Source organism: Bos indicus, chromosome 8, assembly GCF_029378745.1.
Source record: "Bos indicus isolate NIAB-ARS_2022 breed Sahiwal x Tharparkar chromosome 8, NIAB-ARS_B.indTharparkar_mat_pri_1.0, whole genome shotgun sequence".
In the NCBI taxonomy this organism is placed as follows: Eukaryota; Metazoa; Chordata; class Mammalia; order Artiodactyla; family Bovidae; genus Bos; species Bos indicus.
Genome location: NC_091767.1, coordinates 108586859 through 108605029, shown reverse-complemented (window position 1 = coordinate 108605029; position 18171 = coordinate 108586859). Strand labels below are relative to the sequence as shown.

Here is an 18171-nt window from a genome sequence, read left to right as displayed (position 1 = left end):
GGTAGAGGAAGCGAGGAAGGAAGGTGATTCCGTCTTTCTTTCATGAAGCCCCATGGCCCCCCGGCGGCCTTGTGACCCCAGAGGGAACGCCGAGCGATTGCTACCAGCACCGGCTCTAGTCAGCAGCTTTGGGCTGAAACCTCATTAAGAATTAGCCCGGGGTTGCAGGCAATGGCTCGTGACTAAGGGCCTTCTTGTTGATTAGCAGGGGTCTAGGAGGCACTGATGGGGATCCAAATTTCCGCCTTCCCGCGGCTCTGTCTGTAAAAGCCTGTTGGACAAAAGAACAGCGCCTTCATGACAAATGGGATTGCTGACTGCCACCCAACTGCTTGAGTCCAAATATTGGTTTTCCTTTATGAGCCTAGGAGCGCTGTGTTCTCTGCCTTGTGAGAAAAAGTGGAGTTCCACTTAGGAAGTAGATTGAAGATGCCAATTAAAGACTGAATCAGAACACAAGTAGAATAGGGAGGCAGGCATAAGCAGTTGCTCAGTCATGTCCAACTCTTTGTGACCCCATGAACTGGAGCCCATCAGGCTCCTCCGTCCGTGGGATTTTCCCAGTAAGAATACTGGAGTGGGTTGCCATTTCCTCCTCTAGGGGATCTTCCCGACCCAGGGATCTATCCTGTGTCTCCTGCATTGGCAGGTGGATCCTTTACCACTGAGCCACCAGAGGAGCCCAGAATGGGAGGATCTGAGAGCAAATGTGATAGTTATAAGTCCTTGAACTAGTTAATTAAGTCTCTGAGCTTCTTCTGGTCTTCTAATCTGCAAAATTAGACTGATGCTGAAGCTCCAATACTTTGGCCACCTGATGCAAAGAACTGACTCATTGGAAAAGATCCTGATGCTGGGAAAGACTGAAGGCAGGAGGAGAAGGGGACAACATAGGATGAGATGGTTGGATGGCATCACGGACTTGATGGACAGAAGTTTGAGCAAACTCTGGGAGTTGGTGGACAGGGAAGCCTAGTATGCTGCAGTCCATGGGGTTGCAAAGAGTTGGACGTGACTGAACTAAACTGAATCTGCACAAAATGGGAATGAAAATACTCCTGTCTCAGAGCCATGATCCTACATTTATTTGGAAAATATATAAAAAGTTCAGACAGTAAAAAAATCTGCCTGCAGTGCAGGAGACCCAAGTTTGATCCCTGGGTTGAGAAGATCCCCTGGTGAAGGAAAGGGCAACCCACTCCAGTAATATTGCCTGGAGAATTCCATGGACAGAGGAGCCTGGCAGGCTGCAGTCCATGGGGTTCACAAAGAGTCGGGACATGACTGAGTGACTTAATACTTAACACATATATGGAAAGCATCTGACCTAAAACGAAGGGGGTTGATATAAAGTAATAGACGATTTCCTGGATAATTCTCACATGCCAGGTATAGAGTTCATTCCTTTATATCAATCTATCGTGGAAACCTCAACACAATCCATTTTCCAATTTTGAGAATTGAGGCTCACAGAAGTTAATTAACTGTCTTGTAGTCAGCAGAGCAGGAATTTGAGCCCATGTCCACTCAGTGGCAGTGCTCTGTAAGTACGTACTGCGTCGTGTCTCAACCTGAAATGAATAACATAATCATGGTTTTTATTGGAGCTGGTAGTTCTGTAGCCCTTTCTATGTGCCGATAGGTTCTGCTGTTGACTTTTGAAAGTCTGTGATTTTCCTAAAATTACTTGCCAACTTGTGGATGTGCGTAGGCGTGCCATTTCCATAGCTATTCTCATACTCTCAAAAGAATCCAGAACCATAAAAGATCAAAATACCTTTAGAACAGACGATTGTGAGAGCCTTGCAACATTCCAGGTGTAGATGATGATAAAAAGGGCTGCCTCTGACCAGGGGAAACCTGAAATAAAGTGGTGACTCAATACTCAGATCTGTATAGAAAGAGCTGGGTATGCTGATGGAGTATTAGCTGTATTGTGTGTGTGTTAGGTGGTCAGTCGTGTCTGACTGTTTACAACCACATGGACTGTAGGCCACCAAACTCCTCTGTCCATGGAATTCTCCAGGCACGAATACTGGAGTGGTTGTCATTCCCTTCTCCAAGCTGTGTTGCTGCTGCTGCTGCTGCTAAGTCGCTTCAGTCATGTCCGACTCTGTGCGACCCCATAGAGGGCAGCCCACCAGGCTCCCCCATCCCTGGGATTCTCCAGGCAAGAATACTGGAAGCTGTGTTGAGGGAAGGCCTATTAGAGGGTTCATCTTTTGGTGTGTGGTCATGTGAGGCTCTGCCTTTCAATAAACTTGTGGCCAAGTGTGCAGCACAGAAATCCTGGACTGATCAGTGATCAATGAGACTATTTGATCTACTTCAACCACCACGTCTCACTCGATCCCTCATTGATCTCATTGATTGTACAGAAATCAGGCATCAGGGTGGCCAAAACCTAAATCACCCGTGGAAATTAATATATTGACTCTCCTTAAACAAGGTCCCCGTTTATTTTTATTTTATTTTTTATTTTATCTTTTGTTCTTACCTGTCAGAATTTATCTCAGGCAGAATTAAGCTCTCCTTTGGCACTGCAAATATAGCTCTTTCAATGCATTTCACTGTATTCTGGGTACATTCTACCTTTTGTTATGTGCACAATTGTTCATATTTGCTACTGAATTGCCCTGATCCCTGAAAGTAGAATCCATATCCTTTTAAATTTGCTCATTATTCAGTTTTTACTTACTTGATGTGTGCTCTTACTTATATAGTGTATGCCCAATATATATTTACTGATTTAAATTTATGTGAACTATCAAATCAATTTGCTTTGAATCTTAGTTTTTTTAAATTGTGATGAAATATACATAACAAAGTTTAATGCTGTAGGCATTTAAAAGTACACAGTTCAGTGGCATTAAGCCTATTCACAGTGTTGTGCAACTACCATCCCTTACTAGTTCCAGAACTTTCTCACCATCCCATGTGGAAATTCTGTATCCATTAAACTGTCCTCTCTGCTCTTCACTCCCTCCAGTTCCTGGCAACTACTAATAGCATTTCTGTCTCTATGGATTTGCCTGCCCTGAACATTTCAGATGATTGGAATCATATAATCTGTGTGTGTGTGTGTGTCTGGCATCGTTCGTGTAGCGAAATGTTTTCAAGGCTCATCCATGTTGTGGCATGAAACAGCACTTCATTCTATGACTGAGTTAATATTCTACTGCGTGGATATCCATACCCACATTTTGTTTGTTCATTCATATGTTGATGGATATTTAGGGTTTCTCTGCCTTTTGATCAATATTGCTCCTGTGAACAACATGTTCAAGTTTTAATTTGAATACCTGTGTGCAGTTTTTTTGAATATATACCTTAAGAGTGCAATTGCTGGATCATACAGCAATTAAATTTTAAAAAATTTAAATTTTGTACCAAAGCCTTGGTACAAAAATAGGTTTATTTTGTGGTGGATTGCCTGACTCCATTGTTCTCTTCCCCTGAGAGGATTATTATACACACTAATGCATTACCACGTGACAGGCAGTGTTGTCCTGTAGGAGACATATACACCTCACTTAGTTGACATTGGACTTGGCCATATGACTTGCTTTGGCCAGTGGAATATAACACATGCTTCATTTTAGGAGACACTGCCTGGTTTGGCTTTTACCCTTTTCCCTCTGAGAATGGCATATATACCTGAGAGAGGCCACTCCTTCAGCTTTGGTCTGAAGAAGAAGACATCTGACACAGAGCCAAAGCCCAGCCAACACGAAACATGAGCAAGAAATAAACCTTTTGTGGTTGTAAACCACTGGGATTTTGGGGCTCTTTGTTATGAAACAGAAACTTAACCAAAGCTCAGTGGTACTGAAATGCTGGCTTAAGCAACGCAAACCACACTTCCTTACGGCTTGGCTTCTCGGTGCCTTAACTGGGCTGATGTGCATTATGGACCTCAAGAGCTGGATTGAATACACAAAGTCTCCTGAATGTATTTGATCTTGGTTACATGTGCAGGTCTATGATTCTGGGTCATACAACTTGGCAAATGCTGGACTATTAATATAATATCATTTGGGTTAAATCCTGTCCAAAATAACTTTTCCTCTGCTCTTACAAATGTAGAAGGCTTTTCTTTATTCCTTCTGCTGAAATGGGTGTATATTTTATTTTAATTTTACATTTAAGAATTTAGTTCTCCTACCCAACTGGGGCCCCTTGAGGTCAAAACCGTCTTATTAACTTTCTGTATCTCTAGTATCTAGTACATTGTCTGCCTCAATAAAGTGGTGAGTGAAAGGACTTTTCTAAGCGTGGCAGAATTGAGCAGCTTTATTTTTGCACACGCGTGATCTAGTTTTGTGTTTGATATCGTGGAAAGAATGCAAAGACATAGAAACCAGTCGTAGTTCTCAAGAATCATAATTTGTAACAATGGATCCCAAACAAAATATGTGCTGAGTTTAGTGGCCAAGTCTTTTAGCATCATTGTTATCTTAGAAGGTTTTTTTTTTTTTTTTTTTTTCAATTTGTGAATTTTTTCACTCAGATGTTTCTTAACAGTATTGAGCTGAAGTTAAAATAGCTTCAGGTTTCAAGCTATGATGTCAGGAAAGACAGCACAGGCCCTGCTCATGAGGAAGAGCTCTAGAGAGGTGAGATGTACTAAGCCCAGAACAGAGACCCACAACCCTCTCTCAAGCACATTTTCTCTAAATTCACCTTTGTTCAAAATTATTTCCTGGGTACCCCCTCATGTGCCAGATGACAAGGAGGTGGGAGATGAATGACGTATTACCCCTGGCATTCAAGGAGGAGCTCACAGACCAGGAGGAAGATGAACATAAACATACAAAATATGATGCAATACCTGTTCTATTAGCATTTGAGGTACATGCAAGGTGCTTTTGGTTGTCTACAGAGGAGCACCTGGATTGCCAAGGGCTTCCAGGGAAAGCACTGGAAAACAGGGTGAGCACAGAAACCAACATCACTTGAAATAACTGTCATGTATTAATGCTATGGGGCTCCCTGGTGGCTCAGCTGGTTGAGAATCCACCTGCAGTGCGGGAGACCTGGGCTCCATCCCTGGGTTGGGAAGATCCCCTGGAGAAGGGAAAGGCTACCCACTCCAGGATTCTGTCCTGGAGAATTCCATGGACTGTACAGTCCATGGGGTCGCAAAGAGTCAGACACGACTGAGTGACTTTCACTCACTCACTCACATTAACGCTATGAGCTTCACATGGATTACACAATTGATTTTGTTTTCTAATTCATTGAGATAAAATTTACATCCAGAAAAATTCACCATTTTGAGATGAACAGTTCTATGAATATGACAAACATATCCAATCATGTAATCAAGATACTGCCACAATCAAGGTATAAAATTATTCATTTAACTTTCACACCAACCCTACACATGAACTTTAATGAGAAAACTGAGAATCGGAGAAGTTAAGCCTCTTTATCTTAACTTCCCAAGGTCACACTGTTAATAAGAGCTGGAGCCAAAATTTGGACAGAGAGAACTTGCATTCTGGTAGCAGAGGTGGTGGTGGTACAGGATGTCTCAAAAAAGAGAGAGACAGGGGATAAAAGACTCTGTGGACACCAGCTGATCCAGGGATCAGGTGACAGAGTCTGTGAGGTGTAGTTTGGGTTTCATCATGAATTCTGTGAAGAAGCTTAGATTTAAATTGATTCAACCTCTTCTTCAGTTTCAAGGGTATCTTCATGTTGCAATTTTATGAAACTGAATTTTAAAAGTATGTTGGAGGGAAAAAAAAAGGTATGTCTGCCTCCTTATCATTGATGATTTCATAGTTTAGACCATATTCTCTTTTTCCAAGTTAAAATTGTCATTTAGAAGTCTCCCTGCCCCCAGTCCTTTTTGTCAGTTTAAATTCTCCCCTGATTATCTCTCCCACTGAAAGGTAAGTTCTGAGAGAGCACAGATTTTGCTTCTAACCTTTTCTCCAGCACCTAAAAGAGGGCCCGGCACATAATATATGCCTAATCGATCTTTGCTTAATAATTGAAATAAGACCAGCACAGAATAGACTCATAGAAAATCAAGGTTCAGAAAATCATAATGATCAACTAGTACAGGGGCTGGCAGACGTCTTCTGTAAAGAGCCAGATGGTAAATATTTTAGGCTTTGTGGGTCACACGCAGTCTCTGATGCAACTTATTCGACTCCTCTGTTGTGATGTGAAAGCAGGTAAATGATACTTCCGTCTGTGTGGTTGCATTCCAATAAAGTTAATTTGTGAAAATAGGCTCATGGCCCCTGTTTGCCGATTCCTGTATCTGTCAGTATATGCTAGGTTATGTTGTGCTAACAAACAATCCCTGAATCCCAGTGGTTGGCAAATGTGAGTAGTCATTTCTTACTGATTCTGCATCATTGTCACAAGTCAGGTGTGATTCTGCTTCACAGAATGAAGACCTCTGTATGGAGAGCAGTGGTGTGCTCTAGATGGAACATGGCTGTTGCGGTGGTGATGGGCCAAGAGAAACTGAGGGGTCCATATGTTGGTTCTTGTAGCTTCATTTTGGAAGTCGCACGTATCACTTATACATTTCATTAGCCAAAACATGCTGTGGGAACCTATCTGAGTTCAGAGGGTGAATGTGAAAGTCGCTCAGTTGTATCCAACTCTTTGGGACCCCATGAACTGTAGCCTTCCAGGCTCCTCTGTGGAATTCTCCAGGCAAGAATACTGGAGTGGGTTGCCATTCCCTTCTCCAGGGGATCTTCCCAACCCCAGGATCAAACCCGGGTCTCCTGCTTTGTGGGCAGACTCCTTACCATCTGAGCCACTCAGAGGTGGGGGTGTATAATTTTTCCCAAAGGAGGACACTTCAGGGAGGGGCACTGAATATGCATGAATGGGTTTTTGGAGCATCCCTACAGTGTCAGCTTTCAGATTCTGCTTCTGTATTTCCAATGACGAGAAGCCCTCTACCTACTAAGGCAAGCTGTTTCATCCCTCAAAACTTCTGACAGTTAACAAAAGGTGTTCATTTTACTGTGTGAAATTTTGCTTACCTGTATCTTTCCTCCGAGGGTTCCAAGTCTACTCCTTAAGATCCTGCAGGATAGATAAGGATACCTGAGAAAACAAAAGGGCACTCTATCCGGAAGGGGGAGCCAGACCCACCCACTTCCCCCCCAGGTAGCTGCCTTTCTTCATTTCCCAGAGCGTGGATGACCGGTCACGGAGACAAGGCTGAACTTCTGAATGAGATCATAGCCTTTTCGCCCTTTCTGCACAGTTTCACCTGGTGAATTATCGTCTTATTTCCATTCCACTCCAATGAGCTGTCAGCGACGGATACTGTAATTCACAGCAATAGAAACACAAACAGATGGGTAATTGACCTGCATGCCTTCATTACACTGGGGTTCAGAATGACTGCCGAAGCCATAAAGTCCTTTATCTGCCCGTCTGAAATCCCTGGGCTTTCACAGGAAGGGGGTCAGGCTGACTTTTTGCAAAAGGTAGAGTCCTTATTGTCGTTCTCCTCACCTCGTGCTTTTGAGAAATGGACAGAATTTGACAAGCAGAACTTAGCAGGCACAAGACACCAGCTGGGGCCCCTGCAGGGCTCTGAGATATCTACAGGGGGCCACATTCTGATGCAAGAACGAGATAGGAAAATATTTAATCTCAACCAAAATAGAACCTGTATGTTTCGCTCTTCCTCTTAGCCCCATAAGAGAGCGTCATTTAATATTTAGTGAAATAGGTCAGAAAAGAGCAAATTCATCAAAAATATTACTATCTTAGGCAATTAGGATATAGAATAAAATACAACAAAGCTGAGGAAAAAACAGGAAGATATAGAGCCCTTGCCTTGAACAAGACTTAGATGGACCCAAGGTATGCCCACACTGACCCATCTCTGCTCAAGGTGTGCCCTCTCCATGGAGCACTGGGGTTGCCCTTCCTTATCTGTTAAGATCAGGCTTGTTTTTCAGGACTCTGCCCACATCACAAAATCACCCATAATTACTGTGTCCAGGCTTATTTTCCTTCATCTCTGTAATAGATGCCTGACTTATTTAATATTTGAAATATATTTATTAAACACTACTTAACCAGACATCATGCTGCTCTCTCTGTTTGAGTCATCAGCTAAAGCCTTTGTCTCTTGGATTCCAAGCTTTAGTTTTGAATATCCACGTAGCCCCTCTGTGTCTTTAGAAAGGAGGAAAGTCTCCTCCAGCAGTTCTTCAGGTACTTCTCATTGAAGGAAGGAGAAAGAGGCTCAGAGTTCCTGGCAACAAAAGAGAATCAGAAATGAAGGCAGGCCGAAAATCTCCAATCTCAGGAGCACCTCGGTTTTTGTTGATAGGGTCCTCTATTACAGACATGAAATGTTTCCCAGCTCGCTGAGCACTGCCCCTGATCTAGGTGCCGGCTTTACACAGCAGTGTTGGCAACTGAAGATCTCCAGGGATCTGGTGCAAGGTTTCCCTGAACGCTCTGTTACTCCAGCGCCCCAGCAGTGGTTGAAATGCAGCCACGCAGAGGGCCTTCTCTTCTTTTTCTGAATCTCAGGTTTACTCCCAGCCTGTAATGACAAGGATCCTTGACCTCTGTTGCTGTATGAAGTGCTGTTCCTCTAGTGAGCTGACAGATCTCTGCCCCATGTCATTCTTCCCTTCAGAGTTCTTGTCTCTTCTGAGGCATCAGAGTCATTGTTTTCTTCTCTAAAGAATTTGGAAAAATCGAACAACTGAAAAAAAGAGGAACCTTAATCAGATAGAAAGGCGATGGCTAAACCAGTCCTTAGCTGGAAGGAGTGATATTGCCTAACGCCTTTGCACATGGTGTTTCCACTTTCTAGACCACTCTTCTTGTGGATCTCCCATCCCTTGACCCCTGTTGATCCACTGGGTCTCAGCCTAAATGCCACTGCTCTGGGAGAGTGCCTTTGACTACCCCTGCTCGAGGCTGGGCTAGGTGTTCTTCCTGTGTGTTCTCCAAGCACCCTTGTGCTTCTGGCAGAGCCCTGGGCTCATTGCATCCAAGCAGCTTGTTTACAGGTCTGTCTCCCTCCTAAACTGTGAGGTCAGTGAGGGCAAGGAAGGTTTGCCTTATTTGCCCTGGTATCCACAGCACGGTGCCTACCACACAGTAGGGCTTAAGCAATATGTGGGGAGAGAAGAGAGGAAAAATGGAAAGAAGGACAGATGTCAGGGAGAGGGGAGGAAGGAAGGAAGGGAGGAAGGAAGGAAGGAGCACTGAAGTACAAACAGTGGAGTGATAATAATAAAGACCTACAATAAATACTATAGTGCTATTAAGACAAAATGCCCATTTGGCCTTTTCCTACTAGCCCAAATACGGCTGTTTAAGAAGGATTTTTCCAAGAAGGGCTCAAGTGTGGTCCAGATAATGGGTTATGTTCCAGTAGGGTGCAAATGGAAGAATCTAACATTTACTGAGCACTTAATTCTGTCAATCGGTGTCTTGGTCTGCTCAGGCTGCTATACCAAAATAGCATAGATTGGGTGGTCTGAACAAGAGACAGTATTTCCTGCCATTCTAGAGGCTGGAAAGTCTAAGGTCAAGGTGCCAGCAGTTTCAGTGTCTGGTGAAGAAACATTCCTGGCTCTTAGCTGCCTTCTCACTGTTTGCTCACATGGCCTTTCCTTACAGTGTGCTCACAGAGGGAAGGAGGGGAAGCCCAGGGAGAGAGAGAGAAGGAGAGAGAGTGACTTCCTGTCTCTTCCTCTTCCTATAAGAGCAAAGACTCTTCAGAGTCCCTTGTACCACATGGAGATCAAACCAGTCCATCCTAAAGGAAATCAGCCCTGAATATTCACGGAAAGTCTGATGCTGAAGCTAAAGCTCCAATACTTTGGCCACCTGGTGTGAAGAGCTGATTCAGTGGAAAAGACCCTGATGCTGGGAAAGATTGAGGGTGGGAAGAGAAGGGGACGACAGAGGATGAGATGGTTGGATGGCATCACTGACTTGATGGACGTGAGTTTGAGCAAGCTTGGGGAGATAGTGAAGGACAGGGAAGCCTGGCGTCTCACAGTCCATGGGCTCGCAAAGAGTTGGACATGATTTAGCAACTGAATAAAAACAACAAACCCCGTCATGGAAGCCCCACCTTACTGACCGTATCTAAACCTAGCCTCAGGTGTTAGGGTTTCAACATGTGAAATCTGGGGTCAGAGGACATAGTTAATCTGTAAGAGTCAGATGTTGCTGAAGTGCTGTTTATGCCGTGTCTCCCCTCATTCACTCTTCACAGTAGCCCTGGAAGTGTTTATTGGGAATTTAACTTCACAGGCAAGAAAACTAAGTTTCATGGAGGCTAAGACATTCCCAGAGACTACTCTGTGCACCCCTAGGGACCCCAAGGCAGGCATTTGTCTCAGTTTGCATCCCTTCCCACTGGAGACATGGATGGACCCGCCAGTGTTTCAGAATCCAGTCGGAATTCCCAGAGTCAAGTCCTGAGTCTGTCACTATGGCTGTAGAGCTCTGGACTTGTCCTCAACTCTTAACAGCCTCCGAGTTCTCAGGGGCAACTCTTTTTCCAAGTGGAATGAGAAAGAGGACAGTTCTTCAACAAATGAATATCTGAAACCTCCCTGGGGCTTGGCCTTAACTTAAGCTCAGAGGGACTGTCATGGACAGACAGGCCCCTGTCCCCCTGAAGCCCACTGTCTAATGGGGGAGAAGGAAAGGAAATGAAGACAAAAGAATAAAATAATTTCATTCAGCAGCTAATTCTGTGAAGAAAATAGAAGAGGCATCTGAGCGTGGGTGGCCTGGGCACATCCGGATGGCAGGACGCAGGAGCCAGGCCGAGATCTGGGAGAGGAGCATTCTGGGCACAGAGACGGGCAAGTGCAGAGACGGTGGAAAGAGCAAGCTCGGCGCCAAGGAGGGGTTGCGAAAGGGCGGGGCCCCCGGTGCGTCCAGAGCAAAAGAGAAGGAGGGGCCAAGGAGGCAGAGACGTCTCGTGTAATGGGGAAGACAGGGCGCCTTGGCACACGAAGACTGCACGCACAGGACAGAGAATACCGTGAGGCCAGAGTGCTGAAGGTGCGGTGGAGGCGGGGCTGAGGACTGCGGGGCAGAAATCAGGGAAAGGGCAGGCAGATGCCGCGAGGGTTCCCACGTCGGCTCCCTGCAACAGCCGAGTGTTCCGTTTTAAAGTATAACAAGATATTTTTTTTGTTTTTTTGGTAAGTATAATGAGACTGGGGGGAACAGATTCCATATGTTTAGCGTGGGTGAGTTGGTGTGCAAATGGAACTTTCAACTCTTGCCTTCCTGGGTTTTGTGAGGCCAGATTTATATGCTTGGCATTAAGGGTGGCCTTTTTTTCTCTCTCATTTTCTCGGTTTCCCTGTTCGTGTGTGTGTGTGTCTGTCTTTGGGAACTGAGGGGACAGGAGGTGCCACCCCAGCCGGCAGCTGTATATCTTTCACACGGCGGATCCCCAGGCCAAATCCCCCTCCACGTTATTTACAGCTCCCATTGAAGCGGGCAGGACTCCGGCGCCCATGCAGGAGGCGCCCAGCAATGGGCCTCTTTGTTGGACACAGGTCACAGGGAGACGACTCCGGTGGTGACTGCTATGTGAACCTCCGCTGCCGGAGAAATGGTTATGTAACTTTAAATAGTAATGACATTTCGCAGAAAAGTGCCTTTTAATTGCTATGTCTTCATTATTCTCTTTTCAAATTTGCCCAGGAGATTCCGCCTCGGAGTCAGCTTGGCAGGTTCTGGGTTTCCATTTTTAAAGAGCAGCCAGTTTTGTGTTTCAGCTGCTCCCAGAAACCCCCCAGCCCCAAACTTCATCTGTTTTCCGTTGCATTAGATGGGGTAGGTAAGACCGGCTTTTGTATCCTTGCCAGACAGAAAAATGATTTGACGCAATTTTTGAAAAACGCTCTCCCCCAATTCCTTTTGGGCCAGCACCAAGAATAGAATATTTTATCCCCTGCAAAAGAGAGAAAGAAAATGATGAGCAAGCTAGAAAAATAGGACTGAGAGTACAGTCTATAGAGTTTCTTTAAGCAACAGAAACTTAACCCCAGTCCATAGACTCACATGCCTATAGGGGATTGGGATCAGCTAAAAATAAATTTTGCTTTGGAAGCAAAAAGCGGTGATACAGATAAAATGACTCAATAGTGCCTACTCTGAAAGAACTGGAGACTTGGTCTAGGACTTTCCTGCTGGATTCAGTTTGCTCTGCCTTTCCGTATTTGCATCTCACGCCTCCATACAGGAGCCCTTGTGAGCAGTGACTCAAGCTAGTTTGGGCCCTTTGCTCGTGGGGTGGAGCTCCCATAGCCTTGTGGTGGACCGTCACCCCGGCTGCCCAGCCCTGCTTGTTAGAACACCTTCTGTGAGTATTGACAAAGGATCTACCATTCCCAAGAGCCCTCCCATCAGTGCTGGTTCAACAGCACAGAATTCTAAACCCCACTTCTTGTGGAAGCTCTCCAGATATCTCCACACTGTGTTCTGGGTATCTTTCCTTCTGATTAAATACTCACAGCTATATTGTTCTTTCATTTATCCGGAGGCTTCTGTGGTAACTTTAAAAAACTTTAATCATAGGAATGACTGCAGCAGCATCATCAAGAAGAAGAATAAAGCACATTTATTGTTGGCTGTGTATCAGAGAGTGTTCTAGACAATTCTCAAGAATTATGTCACTTGGCTCCCTCAGTCACCCTCTGATGGAGGTACTGACAGTATCTCCATTTTAGAGAAGAGAAAGTGGAGCCTTTGACAGGTTGGCTAGCTAACCTGAGAGGACTGAGGCAGTCGTGGGGAAGCCTGACTCTAGCAATGCCCAGCTCTTCCCTGTGCTACGGTTTCTGCCAGAAAGGCATGCTGGAGACACCATCTTCTTTTTCCCAAGTCCCCTCTGAAAATAGTCCTTTTTTTAGCTGCCGTATGACGATAGGTTGAAATGATGGGTTTCACTTTTTTTAAATAATTTATAAGCAAGAGAAAGATAAAAATCTAGAGACACAACTGTGAAGTCGAGAGTGAGAGAAATGTCGAGTCTGTTCAGCAGATCCCTGATGAGTAGGGTTAGGCGTGTCCGTGAAGCATGAATGAGGAGAACATTTCAATTCGAAGAGCGCAGTGGGTAGTAAAACCACTGCCCCAAGACACATCGGTGGCAAAACCTGTCAGCAGCTCCAAATGAGGGGGAAAGAAATGTCCCAGGTGAAAGTACTTGAATGACTTAATTTAGCCCAGAGTTGTCCTTTTTTTGGGGAGCACCATCGGCGATGGCCTGCTCTTTTGACATTTCCTGGGTACAAGAGTAGTACTTCTGCCCAGTGGGGAGCACCATCGGCGATGGCCTGCTCTTTTGACATTTCCTGGGTGCAAGAGTAGTACTTCTGCCCAGATAAACCCTTCTCCTTCACTGGTCCTCAGGATCAGGACTCTGCTTTGTCAGGTACTTCATAGAGAAAAGATCATGCAGTGCGATCAGGAGTACTCCTCTTATAACCATGAACGGCCCATTTCCTCTCAGTGAGCTTTGCCTTCTTCATTTTTAAGCAAAGGAGAGAAAATGAATTGGACACCAATCTCCCCTGATCCCATTGCGTGTATGTGTGAATGATACGGTGGTCCTGTTAAATTATGTAACTCTGTTTATGTCATTCTTACCCAGGGAAACTACCAAAGTATCCCATTATTCACAGGATAAAGTCCAAACTCCTCAGCACACGATAAAGACCTTTCATCTCTGGCATCTGCCCTTTTCTGAAATCTGCTCTCCTCCAGCACTGCCCGCCCACCCATCCGAGTTCATGTCCCTCCCAGCAGCTCCCAGACATGTGAAATGTTAGTTCTTGCTACCCGTCTCTTTAGAATATGCTTCGTAGCTCTTTTTACACAATGACTCACTTTTCAATCAGCCCACGTATCATTTCCTCTACAAAGGTTTCCCTGCTATTCCAGCAATGCTAATGCTGCCTCAGCTGTCTAGTTGCCTCATACGGCCAGCTCTACCCTGGGTCCGTAAGGCTGTGTTGTGATGAGGTGTGATGTCTGTGCCTGCTGATTATATTGTAAACTCCCCAAGGGCAAAGATCATGCCTTTTTTTTTTTTAATCTCTTACAGACCTAGCGCCTAGCTCAGGATTGTGCTTCATGAATAAGGTTCACAAATATTAGAAGAAAGGAACAGGAAAGAAATGAAGGAAATAAGGAAAAATAAACAGTGAGCTTGTGCTTTCAATAAGGGCTTTCTCCCACAATGGAAAAGGTATATTAATGGATCTGGCTCTAGCTTCAGTGCTAATATCACGCAATAGTGTATGGAGAGAGCAGAGGTGGCCAGGATCACACTCTGAGAAGTTTAAGGCGAAGCGAGGGAACTGGAGGCCTTGCCAGCACCACCCTGCATAGATCTGGGCAGGCCCAGACCTAGTCTGGTCCCAGTGCACAAGGGGAAAGCCTAGCAGCTTCAGATTCCTGCATGTGAAACTCTTAATGGAACGCCTCCTCTATAACCTTCCATTTCCTGCTTCTCGCTGCTCTCCTCCAGGTCTTCAGATCATCTTCCCTCAGTATCTGCAGGAGAAGTTCGTCCAGTCGGCCTTGAGCTACATCATGTGCAATGGCGAGGGGGAATACGTGTGTCAGAACAGCCAGTGCCGATGCCAGTGTGCCGAGGAGTTCCCACAGTGCAACTGCCCCATCACCGACATCCAGATCATGGAGTACACACTGGCCAGCATGGCCAAGTCGTGGGCCGAAGCGTACAAGGACCTGGAGAACTCAGGTAGGGAGCCTCGTGGGACTGTTGCATGGAGGCCACACATCCTGACGGGCATCAGGATAGCTAAAGGGAACCCGCTCAGCGACCGCCCTCCCCGCCAGCCTTTCAGTCAGGAGGGTCCAGAGCCATTCGAGTAGCTGTCAAAGAGGAGGCACTCAATAAATCTCCACCGAGTGGAATAATGAATAACATAATCAAGTTTGTGGTCCTGTGATATATTGCTTCTGTGGTACCCAGACGACAGACGGAATAATGCCTCGGAGCACAGAGGAAGCCTCTGGAGAGAGGAGTCAGAGCTAGTTGTATTGATTCCTGAGTCTGTGTGTGTGTGTGTGTGTACATGTCTCTCAAAATAAATGAACACACACATATGTGCAAATATGGGTATGTATACAGGTACATATATGTAGATATTGATGTAGATAGCCAAGGAATTCAGCCTTTCATAGCTGGAAGTCACTTTTCAGGTAATTTGGCCATTTCCTGCTTTTTGTGGTTGAGAGAAATGCATTTCAGGGGAGGACAGTCACCCGAAGCCATAAAGCAGGTGAGGCCCAAAGTTGGATCTCTGCCTTGCGGAGCTTCTAGTTAATGGGCCATCTAGGCATTGATCAGCTAACTACGCAGGTAATGGTGACATGTTAATCATTGGTGTATGTGGACTGAGGAGCTCCTGTGAGCAGGTCACGTGCTGTTGGAGGGTGGTGTGGTCAGGGAGTCAGGAGAGGCCCCCTCCAGGGAGAGTGTCAGCATCTGAGCGTGTGCAGAGCTCAGAGGGTGAGTAGAGGTCGGCCAGCGGAAGGCACCCAGGAGCGACACGGCTGCGATGTGGGATAGGAGGATGGTATAGACAGTAGTAAAAATGAAATGTGTAGAGACGCCATTGCCAAGATGTTTGGGAGGAAAACTTGGCAGGACTTGATGGTAGACTGGCTCCAAGAGTTGGAGGAAGGGTCTTCAGGTGAGCTCCAAGGACTTCTAGGTCTTACATTAAGCAGTCTGATGGACGTGGGTACCTTGCACAGAGCTAGAACACCCCGGAAGGTTTAGAAAGAAGACTGTGTACTGAGTTTCAGATGTGAAAAACTTGGGAACCCTTGAGACTTCCAATAGAGATGCTAAGTGGATATCTGGCATTTAATATGTTCTCAGAGATGTGTTAAATAAATGGACATATGTATAGAGCATTTCTATTTTTAACACAACTTTACATTCCTTAAATCTGTTATAAACTACACTGAAATATGTAATGATATCACTGTGTTCTAGGGGAGGGAGGATGCCAAGCGCCAGTGTCTCCCCAGGGCCACAGAGTCAGTAAGTGACAGCTTTGGTAATGGAACCCCGATTCCAAATCCAGTGCTCACAGCAGCTTCTGTAACTTATTAATTCTACTTTTCCCACCCAACCCCCCCACCAGGCCTCAGTCTACCCATCTGATAAATGAGAGGACATGTTTTTGTTTTTAATATTTGCATTTATTTAAATCTTTCTCCAAGAAACTCTTTGATCAAACAAAATCGTACCTTGGAGCCACTGTGTACCACAGATAAAAGCTAAGCCGTAGAGCGCTGGGTTTGAAAACCACTGGTTTCCATGAACTCCAAGCCCTGCTCCAGCTCTGGGAGCACAGAAAGCATCCAGGATTCTATTCTTTCGGGGTCACCCAGTGGAGCTGCGATGCGTTAGGAACCTGCACCCATTAGTCCATTTAAAATCCTGGGAATCTATGAAAGAGGAGAGCTTCATGAAGGAAATGTGTTATGACGAGTATTTGGCCTCAAAAAAAAAAAAAAAGAAGCATTTGATAAAATGCTTTTGCGAAGAGATTCTACTGATTGCTAAAAAGCAGAGGTGGGTGTCGGCTGTGTGCACATGTAGTAGGGATGCCTAGCCTAGCATCCTTTCTCCCAAGAAGCGAAGCCGCATAGGATGGGTGGGCGGGTAGGCGGGGGGAGGAAATGCAGAAAGCGGAGACGCTGCAGAGTAAGCTGAAAAGGCCGCAGAAATGATTGCCGTGTCACAGTTTGTCTCCACAAAAGCACATTTTCCCCCAGATATCCTGCACTTATCCATTTTGAAATGTTTGTGCCTATGAAGACAAACCCATCCATCCACACGTATATGTGGCTTGTACCTGTGTATTTTCCTCCTTTCCTTTGCAACCCATAACCTTAATGACTCAGGACCAGGTCATTTGGAGGGATTAATGCCTGGTCAAAGGTCAAAGCCATTGATTCCTTCATGGCTGGAGTGTTAGTGGACAAATAGGACCTAGTTTATACACGTAAATAGGGGTCTGTGCCTCCTTTGGGCTTCTCTGGTGGCTCAGTGGTAAAGAATCCTCCTGCCAATGCAGAAGACTCAGGTTCGATCCCTGGAAAATTGCCTGGAAGAGGAAATGGCTACCCATTCCAGCGTACTTGCCTGGAAAATCCCATGGACAGAGAAGCTTAGAGGGATCTAGTCCATGGGGTCGCAAAAAGTCAGACAGGACCTAATGACTAAACCGCAACGCCTCTTTTATTGGGAGTTTTAGTCAAGAAATTAAATCATTTTCACTTAAAAAAATGTTTTTATTGAAGTATAGTTGATTTACAATGTTGCATTAATTTCAGGTATACAAAGTGAATCAGCTATACATGTACATATATCCCCTTTGTAGATTCTTTTCCCACGTAGGCCATTACAGAGGACTGAGTAGGGTTCCCCGTGCTGTTTATATTTAGCAGGCTCTCAGCCATCTGTTTTATGAACAGCTGTGTGGAGGTGTCAGTCCCTGTCTCCCAGTTTGCTGCCATGCCTCTTCTCCCCTGGTAACCATAAGCTTGTTTAGATGTTCCTACCTGACCCGAATTCTGGTTCCTTGAAAGGACTGTTATCCCCAAGGTCAACAGAGCCCTTTACAAGATAAGCTGCGTTGAGGGGAGAGCTGGACTGGTTAAAGCATCAAAGTCATCAGGGCCAGTCCCCTGCCTCCAGCCGGCTCACTGAATACATCTGTCTGTGCAGTCATCCTTCCCATCTTACACAACCGTCCACTCAGCACTTTCTAGATTTTGAAAACGAGGCAGATGCCGTCCTATGTCACTCTCTGAAGATTTGGATTAGATGCTATTATTAACAGATGGGAAAACTGAGGCGTTGAATAACAGTTGTATAACAATCATGGTTATACAGCCATCCACAGTTTAAGAATCAGCTTGAACTCCTGCGTGTCTGACTGTCTGTAATGAGGTGCTGAGGACTCCTGTTTTTAGCACCTTAATATAGAATATATTAAAAATACATAGTTTTGGCTCCCAGTTCTCTGATCCTGTTTATGTGTTGAGAGTAAGTAAATATGCTAAGAGTACATGATTTGGAGCCATCCAGAGTTCTGATTCTTCCATTTGCTGGCTGTGTGA

At 45.2% G+C, this 18171-nt stretch overlaps 1 protein-coding gene across 1 annotated transcript in view; it reads left to right on the top strand.

Moving 5' to 3' along the window:
• The window catches only part of BRINP1 (BMP/retinoic acid inducible neural specific 1), a 197062-nt gene that overhangs the window by 147281 nt on the left and 31610 nt on the right, over positions 1-18171 (top strand). Inside the window, exon 6 of the mRNA XM_019966826.2 lies at positions 14531-14767. Coding sequence (XP_019822385.2) covers positions 14531-14767 — 237 coding nt within the window. The remainder of the gene's footprint in view (positions 1-14530; positions 14768-18171) is intronic.